The 25506-nt window shown below is 42.1% G+C and overlaps 1 protein-coding gene and 1 pseudogene across 1 annotated transcript; both read left to right on the top strand.

Moving 5' to 3' along the window:
• Nucleotides 1-5522: 5522 nt before the first annotated feature.
• On the top strand, nucleotides 5523-6155 carry LOC101614194 (ubiquinol-cytochrome-c reductase complex assembly factor 3). The gene is made up of 2 exons (XM_004656554.2): nucleotides 5523-5689; nucleotides 5774-6155. The coding sequence occupies exons 1-2, from the start codon at nucleotides 5570-5572 to the stop codon at nucleotides 5921-5923; spliced, it is 270 nt and encodes an 89-aa protein (XP_004656611.1). The 5' UTR covers nucleotides 5523-5569; the 3' UTR covers nucleotides 5924-6155.
• A 1167-nt stretch (nucleotides 6156-7322) lies between these two features.
• On the top strand, nucleotides 7323-8000 carry LOC123456467 (annotated as a pseudogene).
• The last annotated feature ends 17506 nt before the right edge of the window (nucleotides 8001-25506 follow it).

Raw genomic sequence — 25506 nt, 5'->3', positions numbered from 1 at the left:
AGATGTTTCAGTGCTGAGCACTCCTCTGTCACTTCTCAGCACTACGGTGCCTTTTCAGTCATACCAGAGGTCACCACCATCTGAAATAAGAAGGTTCTCTAATCCAAAAGTCAGAGTAGTGTTAATATATGAGTATGGCCATATGGTGGTGCATGCCTTTACCCTGTGCTTGGGAGGCAGAGATAGGAGGATCACCATGAGTTCTACCCTGAGACTACATAGTTAATTCTAGTCCAGGTACGCCTGGACTAGAGTGAAACCCTTGAAAAACAAAAAACAAAAAACAAACAACAAATATATATATATATATATATATATATATATATATATATATAGAGAGAGAGAGAGAGAGAGAGAGAGAGAGAGAGAGAGAGAGAGATATTAAGACAAGTGCTTCCTGAACAGTTTGGTGAGCATGATATATACACGTAGTCAGACACCAGCAGGCATTATACCACTAGGGCTCATGACCTTAGCTGTCATAGGTTTTCAGTGCCAGGCTTTCCTGTGGAGTGGACCTCCAGTCCAATCAGAGTTGTTAGTTTTCCCCATAACAGACATACCACTATTGCACCTGTTGGCTCATTTGGTTGGCTAGCCAGACTTAAGATGTGCAGTGTCCACTGCTGTTTATCTGCACTGATGACTTATCTCTCCCATAGAGCTACATGCAGTGTAGATTTTTCCAGCTGTCAGCTGGTTTACATGGAGGAGGTTTTCAGCTCAGCTCCAGCTTGATTTCTCAGTGACCTTGCAGCCTAAGCACGTGGAGCCTTCAGCAATAGAGTCTTATTATCTATTCCTGGTGGGAAACCAAAAGCCTTGGCAAAGGCCTGTCATATTTTGGGGGCATCAGGGAATTCGTTGCCAACAACTCACTGGAAGGTATCCTATTCCTGGGCCAGAAATTTTTCTGGTAACAATCTAGATGGCTAAATAAAATATTTTTTTTCACCTTGACATCTGATTTTACTTTAAAAATTAGAGATGTTTCAGTACTGAGCACTCCTCTGCCACTTCTTTTAAGACTTTAAAAAATATTATTTATTTATTTTACAGAAAGAAAGAGGGAGAGAGAGAGAACGGACTCACCAGGGCTCCAGCCACTGCAAAGGAACTCCAGTCACGTGCGCCCCCTTGTGCATCTGGCTTACATGGGTCATGGAGAATTGAACCTGGGTCCTTTGACTTTGCAGACAAATGCTTTAACTGCTAAGCCATCCTTCCAGCTCATCTGTCACTTCTCAGCACTATGGTGCCTTTTGAGTCATCCAAAGGTCATCACCATCTGAAAAGAACCTTCTCTAACTGAAAGTGAAAGTAGCACTAATGTATGGGTATGAACAGTAAGAAAAATGCTGAGGGCTGGAGGGGTGGCTTAGCTGTTAAGGCATTTGTCTGCAAAGCCAAAGGACCCAGGTTCTATTCTCCAGGACCCACGTTAGCCAGATGCACAAGAGGTGCACGCATCTGCAGTTCATTTGCAGTGGCTGGAGGCCCTGGCGCACCCATTCTCTCTCTCCTTCTTTCTCTGTCAAATAAATTAAATTAATTTAAAAAAAAAAAAAAAGAGGAGGGCTTACCAGGTAGTTTGGTGGGCATAGTATATACATTTAGCCAGATATCAGCACACTTTACACCCCTAGGGCTCATGCCTACCCCTGTTGTAGATTTTCAGTATCAGGGATGTATTTCCTCCCCTGGAGCAGGCCTCCAGCCTAATTAGAGAGTGGTTAGTTTCTTCCATAACAGACATGCCACTATTGCACCTGTGGGCTCATTTGGCCTGGCTGGCCAAATTAAAAGCTTCAGCGTCCACTGTTAGTATCTCTACTGCTGATTTCTCTCTCTCCCACTGAATTACATCCAGTGTAGCTTTTCCAGCTTTCTGTCAGCTGGTCTCATGGAGGAGGTTTTTAGCTCAGCTCCAGCAGGATTTCTCAGTGACCTTGCAGCCCAAGCATGTGGAGTCTTCAGCAATAGGGTCTTACCACCTATCTATTCCTGGTGGGAAACCAAGAACCCCAACAATGGTCTGTAATGTTTTGAGGGCATCAGGGACCTCCCTAGCCAACCACTCACTGGAAGGTATCACATCCCTGGCACTGAAAAATTTCTAGTACAACCTATGGCTTCTGGGTGTTCCATTTTCCAAAAAGTAGGTTTCCATGTAACGTATTTATATCCTCTTAGATTTTGATTAACCCTCCCTCCACCTTTCCTTTCCTCAATCTCTTCCTTTGACCTCACTTAGGCCATTTCACCTTGTGCATCTGGCTTAAGTGGGTTCTGGGGAATTGAACCAAGGTCCTTTTGCTTTGCAGGCAAACACCTTACCTGCTAAGCCATCTCTCCAGTCCTCAAAGTAGTTTTAATTTGCATTTCCCTGATGGCTAGGAATGTAGAACATTTATTTTTAGGTGTTTATATGCCATCTGTATTTCTTCTTTTGAGAACTTTCTATTTGGTTGCATAGCTTCCCCCACCTTTTTGTTGTTGTTGTTGTTCAAGACCAGGTCCCACTCTAGCTCATGCTGACCTGGAATTCACTGTGTATTCTCAGGATGGCCTTGAACTCACGTCGATTCTCTTACCTCTGCCTCCGCAGTGAGTACTTCCAATGAATATTGTCATTTTTGTCGAAGATCAGGTGGCTGTAGCTACCCAGACTTACGTCTAGGTCCTCTATTCTGTTCCATTGATCTACATATCTGTTTTTGTGCCAGTACCATGCTGTTTTTGTTACTATGGCTCTGTAGTATAGCTTAAAATCAAGTATGGTTGTACCACCAGACTTATTTTTGTTGCTCAAATTGTTTTAGATGTTCAAGTTTTTTGTGCTTCCAAATAAATTTTAGGATTGTTTTTTCTATTTCTGTGAAGAATGCCATTGGAATTGTGATGGGGATTGCATTAAATGTTTAGATTGTTTTTGGTAAGATTGTCATTTTCTCAATATTTATTCTTCCAATTCAAGAACAAGGGATGTCTTTCCATTTCCTAGTATCTTCTGCAGTTTTTCCCTTGAGTGTTTTAAAGTTTTCCTTGTAGAAATCCTTCACTTCCTTGGTTAGGTTTATTCCAAGGTACTTTATTTATTTATTTATTGGTGCAATTGTGAATGGGAATGATTCTCTAATTTCATCCTCTGTGTGTTTGTTGTTAGCATATAGGAAGGCTACTGATTTCTGTGTGTTTATTTTGTATCCTGCTACATTGCTATAAGGGTTTATCAGCTCTAACAGTTTGTTGGTAGAGTCTTTAGGGCCCTTTATGTATGGAATCCTAAGCTATCATCTGCAGATAATAATGTGAGCTCTTCCTTTCCAATTTGTATCCCTTTTGTGTTTCTCTTGCCTTATTGCTAGAGCTAAGACTTCCAGTACTGTGTTAAATAAACGTGGGGACTGTGGACACTCCTGTTTTGTTCCTGATTTTGGGGGAAAAGCTTCAAGTTTTTCTCCATTTAGTATTATGTTGGCTGTGGGTTTGTCAAAAATAGCCTTTATTATATTGAGATATGTTCCTTGTATTCCTAGTTTCTGCAGGACTTTTTATCATGAAGGGATGTTGAATTTTGTCAAATGCTTTTTCTGCATCTATTGAGATGATCATGTGATTTTTGTCTTTCAGTCCATTTATATGGTGTATTATATTTATCAATTTGCATATGTTGAACCATCTGCATCTCTGCGATAATACCTACTTGGTCAGGGTGAATGATCTTTCTGCTATATTCCTGTATTCTGTTTGCCAATATTTTGTTGGGAATTTTTGCATCTATGTTCACAAGGGAGATTGGTCTGTAATTGTCTTTTTTTCGTTCTGTCTTCGTCTGGTTATAGTTTGTGTTGCAGTCACGTTTGCATTGCTGCCAGAAAATACTCGACCAAGAACAGCTTGTGGGAAAAAAATGTTTATTTTGGTTTACAGACTTGAGGGGAAGCTCCATAATGGCAGAGGAAAATGATGGCATGAGGAGAGGATGGGTATCAGCCCCTAGCAAACATGGGTGGACAACAGCAAGAAAGTGTGCCAAACACTGGCTATAATACCTATAATCCTGCTCCCAGCAATAAATCTCCATCAGCTGGGAACCTAGCATTCAGAACACCTAAGTTTATGGGGACACCTGAATGAACCCACCACAGTTGGGTATTTATTTTTCCATTTTTCTTGTTTCGTAGTTCCTCCTGGGCAGCCCATCCTGGGTTTAATACCCAGGACAACAACAAAAAAGAAAACCCAGAACTATTTCTGTTCCTCACCCTGTACACTTGGCTTTGAGTTTTTGTTCTAGAGTTAAGAGTAATTCATTGATGATTGTAAGTATCTAGATAATCACTGTATACTTTTGTTTTGTGTTTTCAAGGTAGGATCTCACTGTAGCTCAAGCTGACCTGGAATTCACTGTCGTCTCAGGGTGATCTCAAACTCTCAGCAATTCTCCTACCTCTGCCTCCCAAGTGCTGGGATTAAAGGCGTGTGCCACTACGTCTGGCTCACCACTGAATACTTTTGTTTTGTTTTTTTTCAAGGTGGGGTCTCACTTTAGCCCAGGCTGACCTAGAACTCTATAGCTCCAGGCTAGTTTCAAATTTACAGCAATCCTTCAACCACTCACTGTCTCTTGAGTGCTGGGAATTTTTTCTTTCTTTCCTTCCTTCCTTCCTTTCCTCCCTCCCTCCCTCCTTCCTTCTTTGTAGGGTTTCACTCTAGCCCAGGCTGATCTGGAATTTACTATGTAGCCCCAGAATGTCTTCAATCTCACAGTGATCCTCCCCCTACCTCTGCCTACCAAGTGCTGAGATTAACGTGTGCACCACCACGTCCAGCTTGCTTGCTTCTTTCCTTCTTTCTTTCTTTCTTTCCTTCCTTCCTTCCTTCCTTCTTTCTTTCTTTCCTTCTTTCTTTCTTTCTTTCTTTCTTTTTTATTTATTTATTTATTTACTTATTTATTTATTTATTTATTGAGACGGGGGGAAAAGAAAGAGAAAAAAAGATACTGGGTCTCACTGTTGCCCAGGATGACCTCAAATTCTCTGTGCCAAAACTGGCCTTGAGGTCATGATTGTCCTACCTCAGCAGGCATAAGTCATGTTAATTTTTTTTTTATTTTTTTGAGGTAGGGTCACCTCACTGTAGCCCAGAGCGACCTAGAATTCACTTTGTAGTCTCAGGCTGACCTGGAACTCACCGTGATCCTCTCTCTGCTTCCTGAGTGCTGGGATTAAAGGCACCGCATCCAGCTTTTTTGCTGTTGAGACCCAGGATGACCTCGATTTCTCTCGGTGCCAGTACCGGTGTTGAAGTCATGACCGTCCTACCCCAGCTTCCCAAGGCTGGCAATGTTAATATTATTTATTTATTACTTATGTTTTTGGCGTGCACCACCACTGACGGCTTCCTAGAAATTTCGTACACTTCGTAGGCCGCGCCCTTCTTCCGCGCCCACACGCCCGGCCGCCCGGGGTCGCCCTACCCGCGAAGGCGGCGGGAGGTCGCGACTACTCGGCCCCTCTAGGCAGCGGGAGGCTCCGACGGCGACTCGTTGGTGGCAGGGTCGGTCATGGAGACTGTGCGGAAAGTGCTGACGGTGGCCGCGGTGCTGGGCGCCGGGGCTGCGGTGGGCTCCTGTCTCTTTGCTCTCGTGACACCAGGAGGACGGCAGAAGGCGGCAATACTGCAGGTGAAAACAAATGGGAGCCCCCGGGTGGGTGAGGAGAGACCCCAGCTGGCGGCCGGCAGTGCAAATTTCCCTTCCGGTCTCTAGGAGATGCCGGAACAGGACCCACGACGCAGGCAGGAGGCGGCTAGGACGCAGCATCTAGTGATGGCTGTCCTGCAGGACGCGGCGGCCACCCCGGAAAACGTGGCCTGGAGGAAGAATTGGATAGTGAGCGGCGGCGGGAGATCGGCGTGAGAGCTGTGGGACCCGGGCTCGGGAGCCCGAGGCGGCCGCGCTTTGTGGACCCGGGCGGCCGTCTGGATCCCGGGTGTCACACACAAGACTCCCGGGCCCATGGAGCGGCTGCCAGGTGAATACGTTCTCTCAGCCATCGGGCTTGTTTCTTTAACATGCGCATTGCGTGCTGAGCCCAGACGAGGGTTGAGTGTGTTGAACCGAAAGGAATTAATAAATCCAGTAGACACTGCATTTGGATACCAACCCATGCCCAGTGAGCTCTGGGGTTTTCCAGGTGGTCGCGGATTAACCCAGCACGCCCCTACCGGCCACACTCCTCTGTGGGGATTTGAAGCATAATAGGTTTAGCAAATATTCAAAATAGGTCTTCAGATCTAAGTTTGAGTATGCTTCCAGGGTTAATCAGGCATGTATGTATGTATAAAATTTTTTTTTCACCAAGGTAGGATTTCACTCTAGATCAGGCTAACCTGGAACTCCTATGTAGTCTCAGAGTGGCCTCGAACTCATAGCGATCCTCCTACCTCTGCCTCCCGGGTGCTGGGATTATAGGTGTGTGCCATCACACCCTGCCAAGTAATATTCTTTTTAAATATTTTTATTTATTTATTTGGGAGAGAGAGAAAATGGGCGTGCCAGGGCCTCCAGCCACTACAAAAGAACTCCAGACGCATGTGCCGCCTTGTGCATCTGGCTTATGTGGGTCCTGAGGTACCGAATCTGGGTCCTCTGACTTTGCAGGCAGGTACCTTAACCACTGAGCAATTCCTCCAACCAATATTAACCTTTTTTTTTTTTTTCCAGGTAGGGTCTCACTCTAGATCAGGCTGACCTGACAAGTGATATTCTTGAAATGAAAACAATCTTTGAACCTCTTGTTAGCAATAGATATTTACAGAGAATTCCTGTCCTTTGAGCAGAGTTGGAGAGTGCATCTTAACCTTGCCTTCTATGTCCATTATTTAATTTCTTGTTTAAAAAGCCATAGGGGCTGGTTGTGGTGGTACATGCCTTTAATCCCAGCACTCTGGAGGCCGAGAGTTCCAGGCCACCCTGAGAGTACAGAGTGAATTCAAAGTCAGCCTGGGCTAAAGTGAGACCCTACCTTGAAACACCCCCCACCCAAAAAAAAAAAAAAAAACACTGTAGGAGGCTGGAGAGATGGCCTGGCTGTTAAGGTGCTTGCCTGGGAAGCCTAAGGACCCAGGTTCAATTCCCCAGGACCCATGTAAGCCAGATGCACAAGGGGCACATGTGTCTGGAGTGCATTTGCAGTGGCTAAAGGCCCTGGGGTGCCCATTCTCTCTCTCTCTCTCTCCTCTCTATCTCTCTTTCTTTGCAAATAAATACGTAAAATTTATTTAAAAAAAAAAAAGCTAGAGACAAAAAAAAAAAAAAAAAAAAAAGCTAGAGTCCAAGATGATGGCCACTATGAAGAAGGCAGTTGCAGAGGATGTCAGTGTTACTTTTGAAGATCAACAGAAAATAAACAAATTTGCATGGAGCTGAAAGAAGAAATAGAAGTAAAAAAGAAGGAGCTCCAGAACCTTGAAGATGCCTGAAATGACATCCTGCTTGCCGGTGATGACTGCTTCATGATTCCATATCAGATTGGAGATGTTTTCATCAGCCACTCTCAAGAAGAAACCCAGGAAATGTTAGAAGAAGCAAAGAAAAACAAGAAGAAATTCACGCCTTAGAATCCAGGGTGGTATCAATGGTGGTATCAATTCAGTGGGTCTTAGAAAATTTAAAAGTTTAGTTATATGCAAAATTTGGCAGCAACATAAACCTTGAAGCTGATGAGAGTTAAACTTTTTAAATTTGTTTAATAAACTTAAATATTGTTTAAAATGATTTTTAAAAAGCTGTTAAAAAAAAAAGCTGTAGTCAAGCTTACTAGTAGTGAAAGGAGCATGTTTGTACCAAATTCTTGTACACACCTGGTAGGGTGGCATACACTTGTAATTACATTTGGGAAGGTGAGGCTGTATGAGATAGCATATTCAAAACTAGTCTGTGCTACATCTCAAGTGGAAAAAAAAAAAAAGTCTACCATCTGCATGTTACAGAACCTGTCTGAGTCTGAGTGGCACTATCTTGAGATGGTAAAAAAAGATAAACTGAGGGCCTGGAGAAATGGCTTAAAGTTTAAGGCGCTTGCCTGCAAAGCCAAGGACCCAGGTTCAATTCCCCGGGACCCACTTAAGCCAGATGAACAAGGGAGCACATGCATGTGGAGTTTGTTTGTAGTGGCTGGAGGCCTTGGTGCACCCATTCTCTTTCTCCCTATTTCTCTCAAATAAATAAAGAAAAATAAAATATTTTAAAAAATGGGCTGGACACTCGGGAGGCAGAGGTAGGAGGATTGCCGTGAGTTCGAGGCCACCCTGAGATTCCATAGTGAATTACAGGTTAGCCTGGGCTACAGTGAGACCTTACATCAGAAAACTAAAAAAAAAAAAAAAAAAATTATGGGGACTGGGCTGGAAAGATGGCTTAGCTGTTAAGCGCTTGCCTGTGGAGCCTAAGGACCTCAGTTCCAGGCTCGATTCCCCAGGACCCATGTTAGCCAGATGCATAAGGGGGCGCATGTGTCTGGAGTTTGCAGTGGCTGGAGGCCCTGGCACTCCCATTCTCTATATATATCTGCCTCTTTCTCTCTCAAATAAAATAAATAAAAAGTTAACAAAAAAATTTTTTTTAAAACCCCAAAAAAGTAATTGTTTAATTAAAAAAAATTATGGGGACTTTTAAAGTTGGATGAATGCACTGAATTTTACATCATGTATGGTTAACAGATTATGGGGGCAAGGGGCAGAAGGTGGTGGTTTGATTCAGGTGTCCTCCATAAACTTATGTGTTCTGAATGCTAGATTCCCAGCTGATGGAGATTTGGGAATTAACACAGAGGTAGTGTATTGTTGGGGGTGGGCTTATGGTTGTTACAGCCAGATTCCCCATGCCAGTGTTTGGCACACTCTCCTGTTGCTATTGTCCACCTTATGTTGGCCAGGGGGTGATATCCACCATCTGCTCATGCAATCATTTTCCCCTGCCATTGTGGAGCTTCCCCTTGAGTCTGTAAGACAAAATAAACCTCTTTTTTTTTTTTTCCCCACAAGGAAAAAAAAAAAAGGACTGGAGAAATGGCTTAGTGGTTAAGGTGATTGCCTGCAAAGCCAAACCCAGTTCAATTCTTCAGGACCCATGTAAGCCACCAGATGCACAAGGGGGCACATCCATCTGGAGTTCATTTGCAGTGGCTGGAGGCCCTGGCACATCCATTCTTTCTCACTCTCTACCTCTCTCTCTCTCTCTCTCTTTTTTTTTTTAAAGATAAACTGAGGAGCCAGGTGTGGTGGCGCATGCCTTTAATCACAGCACTGGAGAGGCAGAGTTAGGATCACCATGAGACTACTCAGTGAATTCCAGGTCAGCCTGGGCTACAGTGAGACCCTACATCAAAAAAAAAAAAAACAAAAAAAAAAACACTTTTTTTTTTTTTAAAGAAAAAGCCAGGTGTGGTGGCACATGCCTTTAATCACAGCACTGGGGAGGCAGAGTTAGGAGGATCACCATGAGTTTGAGGCCACCCTGAGACTACAGAGTGAATTCCAGGTCAGTCTGGGCTACAGTGAGACTCTGCCTCAAAAAACAAAGGCAAATAAACAAGTAAGTGTATGGGCCTAGAGAGATGGCTTAGTGGTTAAGGCACTTGCCTGCAAAGCCAGAGGATCTTGGTTGGAATCTCCAGGACCCTCGTAAGCCAGATGTAGTTCCTTTGCAGTGGCTGGATGCCCTGGTATGCCCATTCTCTTCCCTCTTTCTCTCTCTGCCTCTAATAAATAATATATATTTTTATAAAAGAGTACTGCCAGAGCAGTACTCTTTTTTTAAAATATTTTTTGTTCATTATTTATTTATTTATTTGAGAGCTTACAGACACAGAGAGAAAGACACATAGAGGGAGAGAGAGAATGGGTGCGCCAGGGCCTCCAGCCACTGCAAATGAATTCCAGACGCGTGCGCCCCTTGTGCATCTGGCTAACATGGGACCTGGGGAACCGAGCCTCGAACTGGGGTCCTTAGGCTTCACAGGCAAGCACTTAACCGCTAAGCCATCTCTCCAGCCCCAGAGCAGTACTCTTAATGAATATATTGGTGGGGTGGCCCATGCCTTCAATCCCAACACAGGAAGCAGAGGTAGGAGGATCACCTTGAGCTCGAGGTCACTCTTAGACTACATAGTGAATTTCAGGTTAGAGTGGGTTAGAGAGAGATCCTACCTCAAAAATCCAAAACACAAACTAGCTGGGCATGGTGGTCCATGCCTGGGACTGCAGAGTAAAGTCTGGGTCAGCCTGAACTAGACATGCCTTACCTCAGAGAAAAACAAAGGGGGGGGGGCATCTAGAAAGATGGCTTAGCAATTAAAGGTCCTTGCTTGCAAAGCCTGCCAGCCACAGTATAATTACCAAGCCAACCATGTAAGCCAGAAGCAAAAAGTGGTGCAAGCACCTGGCATTTTTCAGTAGTGAGGCCCTGCTATGCTTGTATACAATTACACAAATGAAACAATTAGAGCTGGAGAAATAGCTCAGTAAAGGTGCTTGCTTGCAAAGCCTACCAGCACAGGTTCAGTTCCCCAGCACACATGTAAAACCTCATGTGGGCTGAAGAGATGGCTTAACAGTTAAGGCACTTGCCTGCAAAGCCTAAGGACCATACATATTCAACTCTTCAGATCCCACCTAAACCAGATGCACAAAGGTGAGGCAAAAGCAAGGTTGCACGTCCCCACTAGGTGGCTTAAGTGTCTAGAGTTCGATTTCAAAAGGCTGAGGCTCTGGTGTGCCAATTCTGTCTCTGACCCTCTCTTTAAACAAAAAACACCACCTTAAATCAGGCATGGTGGCACTCACCTTTAATCCCAGCACTGAAGAGGCAGAGGTAGGAAGACTGCCGAGAGTTCAAGGGCACCCTGAGACCACATAGTGAATTTCAGATCAGCCCAGGCTAGAGTGAGACCCTACCTGAGCGGTGGGGGAAGACTTAGGCAAAGGTGCCAACTGCATCTGTGACCCCAGTGTGCCTGTGAAAATGGGAGGCTGAGCCAGCAGAATCTGAAGCTTGCAGGCCAGCTAGTTTGACATTAGTTTGCAGCAGCAAGAGACCCTGTCTCAGAGATGGGTCAGACAGCTCAAAGTCGTCCTCTAACTTCCAACACATACAGTGGCACACATTGCCAATTGAACCGAAGGACTTAGTCTACCAATGATATCCACCTCTAGCCTTGTGTTTACTTTGCTATTAGCTCTTTGAGAAAAAATTATTAAGCTGGGATGGTGGTGCATGCCTTCAATCCCAAAACTCGGGAGGCAGAGGTAGGAGAATTGCTCTGAGTTCAAGGCCACACTGAGACTACCAAATGAATTCTAGGTCAGCCTGGGCTAGAGGAAGACCCTTCTATCTATCTATCTATCTATCTATCTATCTATCTATCTATCTATCTATCTATCTAATCTATCTATCTATACATACATACATATACACATACACACACACACACATATACATATATAAGTAAATCATATGGAAACCTACTCTTTTGGGCAATGGAACACTCAGAAGCTATAGATTTTTACTAGAAAAATTTCAGTGCCATGGATGGGATACCTTCCAGTAAGTTGTTGGCCAGGAAGGTCCCTGATGCCCCCAGAACATTATAAGCCATTGCCGAGGCCCTTGGTTTCCAACCAGGGATAGATGGTAAGACCCTAATGCTGAAGACTCCACATACTTGGGCTGCAAAGCCACTGAGAAATTCTGCTGGAATGGAGCTGATAACCTCCTCCATGTAGACCAGCTGACAAAAAGCTGGAAGAAGCCATTCTACATGCAGTTCAATGGGAGAAAGAGAAATCACCAGTGAAGATACTCAACAGTGGACACTGCAAGCCTTTTATCTGGCCAGCCAGGCCAAATGAGCCAACGGGTGCAATAGTGGCACATCTGTCATGGTGGAAAGCAATTGCCCTCTAATTTGACTGGAGGCCCGCTCTATGGGAGGGCATACATCCCTGATACTGAAAACTTAACATGGGTAGTCATGAGCCCTAGGCATGTTAACATCTGCTGCTGTCTGGCTAAATGTATACATTGTGCTTATCCAACTGCCCAGTAAGCACTTCTCTTAATGTTAATACCCTTATATTAATGCTACTCTCACTTTTGGTAGAGAGTCTTCTCTTTTCAGGTGGCAGTGACCTTGGGATGACTCAGAAGGTATCATGGTGCTGGGAAGACATGACAGGAATGCTCAGCACTGCAATATCTCTATCACACCTTCCAAGGCTCAGAGTCTATTGCGGAAGAGGTGTCAGAAAGAATGTAAGACCCCAAGGAAGGGTAGGACTCCTAACAATGTGCTCCTCCAGACAAAAAATGGGCTGGATATCCATGAAGGCACAGTGCCTGACACTACCTACACAAGACCATCATAATAGGAGGAGAAGATCATGACATCAAAATAAGACAGATTGAGAGGGGAAGGGGACATGATGGAGAATGGAGTTTCAAAGGGGAAAGTGGGGGGAGGGAGGGCATTACCATAGGATATTTTGTATAATCATGGAAGTTGGTAATAAAAAAACAATTGAAAAGTGAAAATACTTAGTAGCAGAGGCCAGTAAGTTGAAAAGGAGACATAAAGGGTGGAGAAAGGAAGGGAGGAGGATACTTAATAGGTTGATATTGTATATATGTAATTACAATGATTGTAATGGGGAGGTAATATGATGGAGAATGGAATTTCAAATGGGAAAGTGTGGGGGTGGGGAGGGAGGGAATTACCATGGGATATATTTTATAATCATGGAAAATGTTAATAAAAATTAAAAAAAAATCACAATACTAATAAATATTTGCCCGTCAAATGGCAACAAAAAAAAAAAAAAAATTGAAAAGAAAAAAAAAACAATGTTAAAAAAAAAAAAAGAAAGAAAGAAAAAGAGGGACTTGAGAGATGACTCAGCAGTGGCACACGCCTTTAACCCAGCACTTGGGAGGCAAAGAATTGCTGTGAGTTCGAGGCCACCCTGAGACTACAGAGTGATTTCCAGGTCAGCTTGAGCTAGAGTAAGACCCTACCTCAAAAAAGCAAAAATAAATAAATAAAATCTTTAAAAAAAGAGAGAGAAAAAATTTTAATTATTTTATTTTATTTTTATTTATGTATTTGAGAGAGAGAAAGAGGCAGAGAGGGAGAAGAGAATGGGCGCTCCAGGGCCTCCAGCCACTGCAAAGGAACTCCAGACTTATGTGCCCCCTTGTGCATCTGGCTTACATGGGTGCTGGAGAATTGAATGGAGGTCCTTTGGTTTTATAGGCAAATGCCATAACCACTAAGCCATCTCTCCAGCCCTGAGAAAATTATTTCTATGAATGATACATACCTGGCATGTACACCAGGATGTTTTTCTGCTGCAAGCAAACATGAGATACTTGAGCCATTTTCTTTCCTGATTTATTTATTTATTATTTATTTGAGACAGAAGGATAGAGAGAATGGACATGCCAGAGCCTCTAGCCACTGCAAATGAACTCCAGATGCATGTGCCACTATGTGCATCTGGCTTACATGGGACCTGGAAAATTGAACCTGGGACTTAGGTTGTTTTCAAAAGCGTGTGACTTAACCGCTAAGCCATCTCTCCAGTGCCATTTTTAAAAATTTCTTAATTTGTTGTTGTTGTTTTGAGGTAGGGTTTCACTCTAGCCCAGGCTGACCTGGAATTCACTATGTATTCTTGGGGTGGCCTCAAACTCACGGTGATCCTCCTACATCTGCCTCCCAAGTACTGGGATTAAAGGCGTGTGCCACCATGCCCAGCTATAATTTTAATTCTTTTTAACTTTATTTTTATTTATTTATTTGAGAGAGAGAGAAAGAAAGAGGCAGAGACCATGGGCATGCCAGGGCCTCCAGCCACTGCAAATGAACTCCAGACAACTGCACCCCCTGGCGCATCTGGTTTACGTGGGTCCTGGGGAATCGAAGTGAGGTCCTTTGGCTTTGCAGGCAAACGTCTTAACCACTAAGCCATCTCTCCAGCCCTAAAATTAAAAATAAATAAATATGTATATTTTTTTCTTTATTCTTTGGCAGACTATAATTGAGAAGTAGGGGAGATAGTTTAGTAATTAAAGGCACTTGCTTGCAAAGCTTGCCAATCCAGATTCAAATCCCAAGCACCATTATAAAGCTGGATGAGCAATTATTTGAAAGTAGCAAGAGACCTTGGCATGCCCATACACACACTCAAATAAGCTAATTTTTTTGTTTTCTTCTTCAAGGTAGGGTCTCACTCTAGCTTAGGCTGACCTGGAATTCACTCTGTAGTCTCAGAGTGGCTTTGAACTCATGGTGATCCTCCTACCTCTGCCTCCCAAGTGCTGGAATTAAAGGCATGTGCCACCACAGCCAGCTAAATAAGCTAATTTTTAGTTGCTTTTTGTTTTATCGAGGTAGGGTCTCACTCTAGCCTAGGCTGACCTGGAATAGGCCCGGGCTAGAGTGAGACTCTACCTCAAAAAAAAATTTTAAAAAAAGGGGGGTGGGTGGAGAGATGGCTTAAGGATTAAGGCAATTGTGTGCAAAGCCAAAGGACCCAGTTTCAATTCCGCAAGACCCACATAAGCAAGATGCACAAGGCAGTGCATGCATCTGAAGTTTGCAGTGGCTAGAGGCCCTGGTGCACCTATTCTCTATCTGCCACTTCCTTTCTCTCTCTCAAATAAATGTTTGAGAGACCCATGCTCAACTACCCAGATCCCATGCAAGCCAGACACACAAAGTGGCACACACATCTGAAGTTCAATTGCAGTGACTGGAAGCCCTAGCATACCAACTCTCTCTCATAAAGGGGGGAAAAAAACAAGGTGCTTGTTTGTGAAGCCTGCCAGCCTGGGTTCACTTCCTCAGCCATCCATGTAAATTTGGACAAGCATTTATTTGCAGTAGCCAGACCCTGGCATATCTGCACACACATACAAATAAAAGGCCAAGTGTGGTGTCACATACCTTTAATCCCAGCACTCCATAGGCAGCGGTAGGAGGATCACTGAGTTTGAGGCCAGCTTGAACTAAAATAAGATCCTACCATGAAAAAAATCAAAAAAATTTAAAGACATGCAGGGCAAGGTGGCACAAACTTTTAAATCCCAGCATTTGGGAGGTAGGAGGATTGCCATGAGGTTAGAGACCAGCCTGAGACTACATAGTAAATTCCAGGTCAGCCATGACTAAAGTGAGACCCTACCTCAAGGGGGTTAAAAACAAAAAAGGAAAGAAAGAAATTTTCAAAACAAAATACACTCCAGAGGCAGAGGTAGAAGGATCATCATGAGTTTGAGGCCACTACAGAGTGAATTCCAAGTCAGCCTGAGCTAGAGGGAGTCCCTACATGAAAAACCAAAAGAAAAAGAATATAAGAGCTGAGGGATGAGGAGATGGCTCAGGGGTTAAGAGCAAGTGATAACTACTTAAGCATGAGGACCTACCAGGACTCAAGACTGCTGAATTTGACTCCACAGAACCCATGTAAAGTGATAGGCATGGCCATGCACATCTGTAATCCCCATCCATGGGTGGCAGAGACCAGATAATTCTATGAGGCTCACTGATCAAAAATGGAGCCTCCAGGGCTGGAGAGATGGCTTAGCAGTTAAGCGCTTGCCTGTGAAGCCTAAGGACCCCGGTTCGAGGCTCGGTTCTCCAGGTTCCACGTTAGCCAGATGCACAAGGGGGCGCACGCGTCTGGAGTTCGTTTGCAGAGGCTGGAAGCCCTGGCGCGCCCATTCTGTCTCTCCCTCTATCTGTCTTTCTCTCTATGTCCGTCGCTCTCAAATAAATAAATAAAAAATTAAAAAAAAAAATGGAGCCTCCAAGCTAGAGGATGAAACTTGTCTCAAGGAAGTATATGGCCAAGTGATAGAGGTATATCCAAAGCTCTGACCTTTGCATGTATACACATACATACACTATACATAGTAAATGCCACACATATGTTACACACACATACAATTTAAAAAGAAAATAGAAGTTGTGTGTGGTGTCTCATGCCTTTAATCCCAGCACCTGGGAGGCAGAAGGAGGAGGAATGCTGTGAGTTCAAGGCCACCTGAGACTAGAGAGTGAATTCAGGTCAGCCTGGGCTAGAGTGAGACCCTACCTCTAAAAACTAAAATAAAAAAAAATAATAAAAACAAAAAAATAATAAGCTGGGGATCTGGAGAGATGGCTTAGCAGTTAAGTCATGTGCTGGCAAAGCCTAAGGATCCAGGTTTGATTTTCCAGGTCACACATAAGGCAGATGCACAAGATGGCACATGCATCTGGAGTTCATTTGCAGTGGCTAGAGCCCTGGCATGCCCATTTTCTCTCTGTCTTTAATAAATAAATAAAATAAAAATAAATCTTTTTTAAAAAAAAAAGTTAAACTGAGGGCTGGAGAGATGGCTTAGCAGTTAAGGTACTTGCCTTAAAAAGCTAATGACTGAAGTTGGATTCTCCAATACCCACATAAAACCAGATGCATGAAGTGGCACATGCATCTGGAGTTCTTTGTAATGGCTGGAGGCCCTGGCTCACCCACTCTATGTGTCTCTTCTCTTTCTGCTTGTAAATAAGTAATAAAATATTTTTTAAAAAATTAAGCAAGAGGGCTGGAGAGATGACTTAGCAGTTAAGGTGTTTGCCTGCAAAACTAAAGAACCTAGGTTCAGGGACTTCCGGTTAAGATGGCAGCGTAGGTACCACGCCAAAGCAGCCTAGGGGGGAAAAAGACCAAAAAAACTCAGCAAAATACACACTTTTACTAAAAAGTGAGGTGTATAGGAAATTGAGGCGGCAGCAGAGAAGTAGAAGAGTTATAGAGCATCCAGAGCCTGCACAGGCGGAAAAGCAGCTCCGACAGCTTGGCCAACCGCCGCAGCCGCGGCGCAGCAGAAAGCCGCCGGACTCTCCGCTCGAGCCGCAGGAAAAGCCAGGTGCGGGATTTTCCCCTCACACCGCGCTCTCCGCAACTCGGGAAATGTGAGGGGAGAGCGGCAGCGAGCAGCGGAGGAGAAGACTGCGAGGTAGAAGAACACGTGGAGCAGCGAGACAACCAGGGCAGCCGCGGCTCCCTCCCCTCCACCAACGCCTGAACCCAGCTCCAGCAAACACAGCAGCGGCCCGGGACCCAGCCACGCCAACTTGGGCTGACAGCGGGACCCAAGCAAGAGCAGAGTTCGGCAGCAACTTCAGCGGCTCCAGCACCGGTACCAGCGGCCCCAGCAGCAGCGGACCCAGGAGCGGCAGCGGCGGCAGATCCCGCAGCAGCGGCTTCAGGGGGAGCAGCGGCAGTGGACACGGCAGCGGCAGCTTCAGCAGCGGTGGTGGCTCCGGTGGTGGCAGCTACGGCAGCAGCAGAGGCAGCAGCAGCGACTCGGTTTGCCCCGTAGGAAAAGCAAGTGCCCAGCTCCAGAAATCAGAACAGCAGCCCGACGACCCAGGCAGCAACTTGACTGAGACCAAAATCACCCAAGGTAACTGGGATTGCACCAGGGAAGGGTCTCACTTGGTCACAAGCTGACTTGGATCCCTCAACAGACCAGAAATCTAAACCTCTTTGTTGATAGAGGATCTGGTCATTATAATAACTACTCTTGCATACATACTCGGGGCTGTTTTTGATTGAATGTATACAGATGTTTAGTTAAATTTTAGAATCTACCTGTATTTTATTCCACTCAGCCTGCTTGAATACTCCTAAAGCAGGGAAACTCAACCCCTAAGAACATCTTTGTAGATACTCTGAGAGTCTTAAGAGCCACACCTAATACCTTAAGGTCCTACCCTGAAAATATATTACATCAAATCAATTGATACAGCTAAGAATACACAGCTAGCTAGAAAATCCAAGCATTAACTTAATCCAAGATGCAAAAATATATACATTATAACACAAGAAACACTAAAAAGCAAGACGATATAAATCCACCTAAAAGTATTAATGCATCAGAAATGTCCTCCAGTGAGAAAGAGTTAGAGGAAATGCCTGAGAAAGAGTTCAAAGAATAATTATAAATATGTTCAAAGAGGTCAAAGAACACATGAAAACAATCAAAGAAGAAATCAAAGAGGAAATCAAAGGAATCAAAGAAGAGGCAGGACACCAATTTAATGAAATAAAGAAGGCAATACAAGACATAAATAGGGAAATAGAAATAATAAAAAAAAACCAGTCAGAATTACTAGCAATGAAGAACACAGTTAATGAAATAAAAAACTCTGTAGAAAATCTCACCAGTAGGATGGATGAGGGAGAGGACAGAATATCTAAGCTAGAAGACCAGGTGGCAGACCTAATGCAGTCCAACAAAGAGAAAGACAAACTTATAGAAAAGTATGAGTGGGAATTTCAAGATATTCGGGACACTATGAAAAGATCCAATATAAGAATTCAGGGCATAGTAGAAGGAGAAGAACTCCACTCCAGAGGCATAGTAGGCATCTTCAACAAAATCATAGAGGAAAATTTCCCCCAAATTGGGAAAGAGGTGCCAATACAGATACAGGAAGCCTTTAGAACCCCAGCCAGACAAAACCCAGAAAGAACCTCTCCTCGCCATATTATAATCAAACTTCCAAACACACAAACCAAAGAAAAAATATTGAAAGCAGTTAAGAGAGAAAAATCAAGTTACCTTCAAAAGCAAGCCCATCAGGATTACAGCAGATTATTCAACACAAACTTTTAAAGCCAGAAGGGCTTGGAGTGATATATTCCAAGTTCTGAAAGATAACAACTGTCAACCAAGGTTACTTTATCCTGCAAAGTTATCCATTCAAATAGATGGAGAAATAAAGACATTCCATGACAAAAGCAGGTTAAAGGAGTATTTGAAGACAAAACCAGCTCTACAGAAAATACTTGATAGAATCCTCCATGCTGAACAAAAGGAAAAGCACACATATAAGGAACCTAGAAAAAACAAGCTATACTCAAATACCAGTTAACAGAAGAGAGCACAGGTAGAACCAGTAACACACACACACACACACACACACACACACACACACACACACACAAATGGCAAACATAAATACACACCTTTCAATAATATCTCTTAATATCAACGGTCTCAATGCCCCAACGAAAAGACATAGATTTGCAGACTGGGTTAAAAAGCAGGATCCTACAATTTGTTGTCTCCAAGAAACTCACCTTTCTACAAAGGACAGACATTATCTTAGGGTGAAAGGTTGGAAGACGGTGTTTCAAGCAAATGGGCCTAGAAAACAAGCAGGGGTTGCTATCCTAATATCAGACAGGGTAGATTTAGTCCGACGTTAGTCAAGAAAGATAAGGAAGGTCACTATATTGATTAAGGGCACACTCCAACAGGAGGACATTACAATCCTAAACATATATGCACCTAACATGGGGGCTCCCAAATTCGTCAAACAAACACTATTAGAACTAAGGTCACAGATAACACCAAACACAGTGGTGGTGGGTGACTTTAAGACCCCACTCTCATCAATTGACAGGAAATCCAGGGAAAGAATAAACAGAGAGGCATCTGGACTAAATGAGGTCATAGAAGGAATGGACCTAACAGATATATACAGGATATTTCATCCAAAGGCTGCAGAATATACATTCTTTTCAGCAGCACATGGAACATTCTCTAAAATAGACCATATATTAGGACACAAAGCAAATCTTAACAAATTCAGGAAAATTGAAATAATTCCTTGCATTCTATCTGACCACAATGGAATTAAACTACAAATCAGTAGCAAGAAAGGCTATAGAGCATACACAAAATCATGGAAACTAAACAATACACTACTAAATGATGAGTGGGTCAATGAAGAAATCAAAAAGGAAATCAAAAAATTTATAGAGTCAAATGATAATGAGAACACAACATACCAAAATCTCTGGGACACAATGAAGGCAGTTCTAAGAGGTAAATTTATAGCCTTAAGTGCCTATATTAAGAAATTAGAAAGGTCTCAAGTAAACGACCTAATGCTTCGCCTTAAAGCCTTGGAAAAAGAACAAGGCAAACCAAAAATTAGTAGACGGGAAGAAATAATAAAGATTAGGGCAGAAATTAATGAGATAGAAACAAAAAGAACAATTCAAAGAATTAATGAAACAAAGAGTTGGTTCTTTGAAAGGATAAACAAGATTGATAAACCCTTAGCAAATCTGACCAAAAGAAAGAGAGAAGAGACACAAATTAATAAAATCAGAGATGAACAAGGTAACATCACAACAGATTCCAGAGAAATTCAAAAAATCATAGGGACATACTATAAAAGCATATACTCTACAAAGTATGAAAATCTGAAAGAAATGGATGATTTCCTTGATCTATATGACCTATCTAAATTAAATCAAAATGAGATTAATCACTTAAATAGACCTATAACAAACATGGAGATCCGAACAGTAATCAATAATCTCCCAACTAAAAAAAGCCCAGGCCCGGATGGATTCACTGCTGAATTTTACCAGACTTTTAAGGAAGAGCTAACACCATTGCTTCTTAAGCTTTTCCAGGAAATAGAAAAAGAAGGAATTCTAACAAACTCCTTCTATGAGGCCAGCATCACCCTGATACCAAAACCATGCAAAGATAGAACAAAAAAAGAAAATTACAGACCAATCTCCCTCACGAACATAGATGCAAAAATTCTCAACAAAATATTGGCAAACAGAATACAAGAGTATATCAAAAAGATCATTCACCCTGACCAAGTAGGCTTTATCCCAGAGATGCAGGGATGGTTCAACATACGCAAATCTATAAATGTAATACATTACATAAACGGGTTGAAGGACAAAAATCACATGATCATCTCATTAGATGCAGAGAAAGCATTTGACAAAATCCAACATCCCTTCATGATAAAAGTCCTACAGAGACTGGGAATAGAAGGAACATATCTCAATATAATAAAGGCTATTTATGACAAGCCTACAGCCAACATATTACTAAATGGGGAAAAACTGGAAGCTTTTCCACTAAAATCAGGAACAAGACAAGGGTGTCCACTGTCTCCACTTCTATTTAATATAGTTTTGGAAGTCTTAGCCATAGCAATAAGGCAAGAGACACACATAAAAGGGATACAAATTGGAAAGGAAGAAATCAAGTTATCACTATTTGCAGATGACATGATTCTATACATAAAGGACCCTAAAGACTCTACTAGCAAGCTGTTAGAGCTAATCAAAACCTACAGCAATGTAGCAGGATACAAAATAAATACACAGAAATCAGTAGCCTTCATATATGCTAACAACAAACACACAGAGGATGAAATCAGAGAATCACTCCCATTCACAATTGCATCAAAAAAAATAAAATACCTTGGAATAAACCTAACTAAGGAAGTAAAGAATCTATACAATGAGAACTTTAAGACACTCAAGCGAGAAATTGCAGAAGACACTAGAAAGTGGAGAAACATCCCTTGTTCCTGGCTTGGGAGAATCAATATCGTGAAAATGGCAATCTTACCTAAAGCAATCTACACATTTAATGCAATCCCTATCAAAATTCCAAAGGCTTTCTTCATGGAAATAGAAAAAACAATCCAAAAATTCATTTGGAATCATAAAAAACCTCGAATATCTAAAATAATACTGAGCAACAAAAAAGAGGCTGGTGGTATCACCATACCTGATTTTAACCTATACTACAGAGCCATAGTAACAAAAACAGCATGGTACTGGCACAAAAACAGACATGTAGATCAGTGGAACAGAATAGAGGACCCAGATGTAAGCCCAAGTAGCTATAGCCACCTGATATTCGATAAAAATGCCAAAAATACTCATTGGAGAAGAGACAGCCTCTTCAACAAATGGTGTTTTGAAAACTGGATAAATATCTGCAGAAGGATGAAAATAGATTCTTCTCTCTCGCCATGCACAAGAATTAAGTCCAAATGGATTAAAGACCTTAACATCAGACCGGAAACTTTGAAACTGCTAGAGGAAAAAGTAGGGGAAACCCTCCAACATATTGGTCTTGGCAAAGACTTTCTAAATACAACCCCAATTGCTCAGGCAATAAAACCACAGATTAACCACTGGGACCTAATGAAATTACAAAGATTTTGCACCGCAAAGGACACAGTGAAAAAAGCAAAGAGGCAACCTACAGAATGGGAAAAAATCTTCGCCAGCTATATATCTGATAAAGGATTAATATCTAGGATATACAAAGAACTCAAAAAGTTAACTAATAAGGAATCAAACAGGCCAATCAAAAAATGGGCTAAGGAGCTAAATAGAGAGTTCTCAAAGGAAGAAATACGAATGGCATATAAGCACCTAAAAAAATGTTCTACGTCACTAGTCATCAGGGAAATGCAGATTAAAACTACATTGAGATTCCATCTCACTCCTGTCAGATTGGCCACCATCATGAAAACAAATGATCATAAATGTTGGCGGGGATGTGGAAAAAAAGGAACCCTTCTGCACTGCTGGTGGGAATGCAATCTGGTCCAGCCATTGTGGAAAACAGTGTGGAGGTTCCTAAAGCAGCTAGAGATTGATCTACCATATGACCCAGCTATAGCACTCCTAGGCATATATCCAAAGGACTCATCTCATTTCCTTAGAAGTACATGCTCAACCATGTTTATTGCTGCTCAATTTATAATAGCTGGGAAATGGAACCAGCCTAGATGTCCCTCAACAGATGAGTGGATAATGAAGATGTGGTACATTTATACAATGGAGTTCTACTCAGCGGTAAAGAAAAATGAAGTTATGAAATTTGCAGAAAAATGGATGGACCTGGAAAGTATTATACTAAGTCAGGTAACCCAGGCCCAGAAAGCCAAGCGCCACATGTTCTCCCTCATATGGGGATCCTAGCTACAGATGACTGGGCTTCTGTGTGAGAATGAAAATACTTAGTAGCAGAGGCCAGTAAGTTGAAAAGGAGACATAAAGGGTAGAGAAAGGAAGGGAGGAGGATACTTAATAGGTTGATATTGTATATATGTAATTACAATGATTGTAATGGGGAGGTAATATGATTGAGAATGGAATTTCAAACGGGAAAGTGTGGGGGTGGGGAGGGAGGGAATTACCATGGGATATATTTTATAATCATGGAAAATGTTAATAAAAATTAAAAAAAAAAAAAAAAAAAAAAAAAAAAAAAAAATCCAACATCCCTTCATGATAAAAGTCCTACAGAGACTGGGAATAGAAGGAACATATCTCAATATAATAAAGGCTATTTATGACAAGCCTACAGCCAACATATTACTAAATGGGGAAAAACTGGAAGCTTTTCCACTAAAATCAGGAACAAGACAAGGGTGTCCACTGTCCCCACTTCTATTTAATATAGTTTTGGAAGTCTTGGCCATAGCAATAAGGCAAGAGACACACATAAAAGGGATACAAATTGGAAAGGAAGAAATCAAGTTATCATTATTTGCAGATGACATGATTCTATACATAAAGGACCCTAAAGAGTCTACTAGCAAGCTGTTAGAGCTGATCAAAACCTACAGCAATGTAGCAGTATACAAAATAAATACACAGAAATCAGTAGCCTTCATATATGCTAACAACAAACACACAGAGGAAATCAGAGAATCACTCCCATTCACAATTGCATCAAAAAAAATAAAATACCTTGGAATAAACCTAACCAAGGAAGTAAAGAATCTATACAATGAGAACTTTAAAACACTCAAGCGAGAAATTGCAGAAGACACTAGAAAGTGGAGAAACATCCCTTGTTCCTGGATTGGAAGAATCAATATCGTGAAAATGGCAATCTTACTTAAAGCAATCTACACATTTAATGCAATCCCTATCAAAATTCCAAAGGCTTTCTTCATGGAGATAGAAAAAACAATCCAAAACTTCATTTGGAATCACAAAAAACCTCGAATATCTAAAATAATACTGAGCAACAAAAAAGAGGCTGGTGGTATCACCATACCTGATTTTACCCTATACTACAGAGCCATAGTAACAAAAACAGCATGGTACTGGCACAAAAACAGACATGTAGATCAGTGGAACAGAATAGAGGACCCAGATGTAAGCCCAAGTAGCTATAGCCACCTGATATTCGATAAAAATGCCAAAAATACTCATTGGAGAAGAGACAGCCTCTTCAGCAAATGGTGTTTTGAAAACTGGATGAATATCTGCAGAAGGATGAAAATAGATTCTTCTCTCTCGCCATGCACAAGAATTAAGTCCAAATGGATTAAAGACCTTAACATCAGACCGGAAACTCTGAAACTGCTAGAGGAAAAAGTAGGGGATACCCTTCAACATATTGGTCTTTTTAAAGACTTTCTGAATACAACCCCAATTGCTCAGGCAATAAAACCACAGATTAACCACTGGGACCTAATGAAATTACAAAGATTTTGCACCGCAAAGGACACAGTGAAAAAAGCAAAGAGGCAACCTACAGAATGGGAAAAAATCTTCGCCAGCTATATATCTGATAGAGGATTAATATCTAGGATATACAAAGAACTCAAAAAGTTAAATAATAAGGAATCAAACAAGCCAATCAAAAAATGGGCTATGGAGCTAAATAGAGAGTTCTCAAAGGAAGAAATACGAATGGCATATAAGCATCTTAAAAATGTTCTACGTCACTAGTCATCAGGGAAATGCAGATTAAAACTACATTGAGATTCCATCTCACTCCTGTCAGATTGGCCACCATCATGAAAACAAATGATCATAAATGTTGGCGGGGATGTGGAAAAAAAGGAACCCTTCTGCACTGCTGGTGGGAATGCAATCTGGTCCAGCCATTGTGGAAAACAGTGTGGAGGTTCCTAAAGCAGCTAGAGATTGATCTACCATATGACCCAGCTATAGCGCTCCTAGGCATATATCCAAAGGACTCATCTCATTTCCTTAGAAGTACATGCTCAACCATGTTTATTGCTGCTCAATTTATAATAGCTGGGAAATGGAACCAGCCTAGATGTCCCTCAACAGATGAGTGGATAATGAAGATGTGGTACATTTATACAATGGAGTTCTACTCAGCGGTAAAGAAAAATGAAGTTATGAAATTTGCAGAAAAATGGATGGACCTGGAAAGTATTATACTAAGTCAGGTAACCCAGGCCCAGAAAGCCAAGCGCCACATGTTCTCTCTCATATGTGGATCCTAGCTACAGATGACTGGGCTTCTGCGTGAGAATGAAAATACTTAGTAGCAGAGGCCAGTAAGTTGAAAAGGAGACATAAAGGGTGGAGAAAGGAAGGGAGGAGGATACTTAATAGGTTGATATTGTATATATGTAATTACAATGATTGTAATGGGGAGGTAATATGATGGAGAATGGAATTTCAAACGGGAAAGTGTGGGGGTGGGGAGGGAGGGAATTACCATGGGATATTTTTTATAATCATGGAAAATGTTAATAAAAATTAAAAAAAAAATATTTTACAGACCAAGAAAAAAAAAAAAAACCCAAAATAAAGCTCCTTGTCCTTGAA

The sequence above is a fragment of the Jaculus jaculus genome, chromosome 1 (assembly GCF_020740685.1).
Source record: "Jaculus jaculus isolate mJacJac1 chromosome 1, mJacJac1.mat.Y.cur, whole genome shotgun sequence".
Taxonomy (NCBI): Eukaryota; Metazoa; Chordata; class Mammalia; order Rodentia; family Dipodidae; genus Jaculus; species Jaculus jaculus.
The sequence above is the reverse complement of the archived record's forward strand: the minus strand, read 5'-3'. Positions and strand labels throughout refer to the sequence as shown.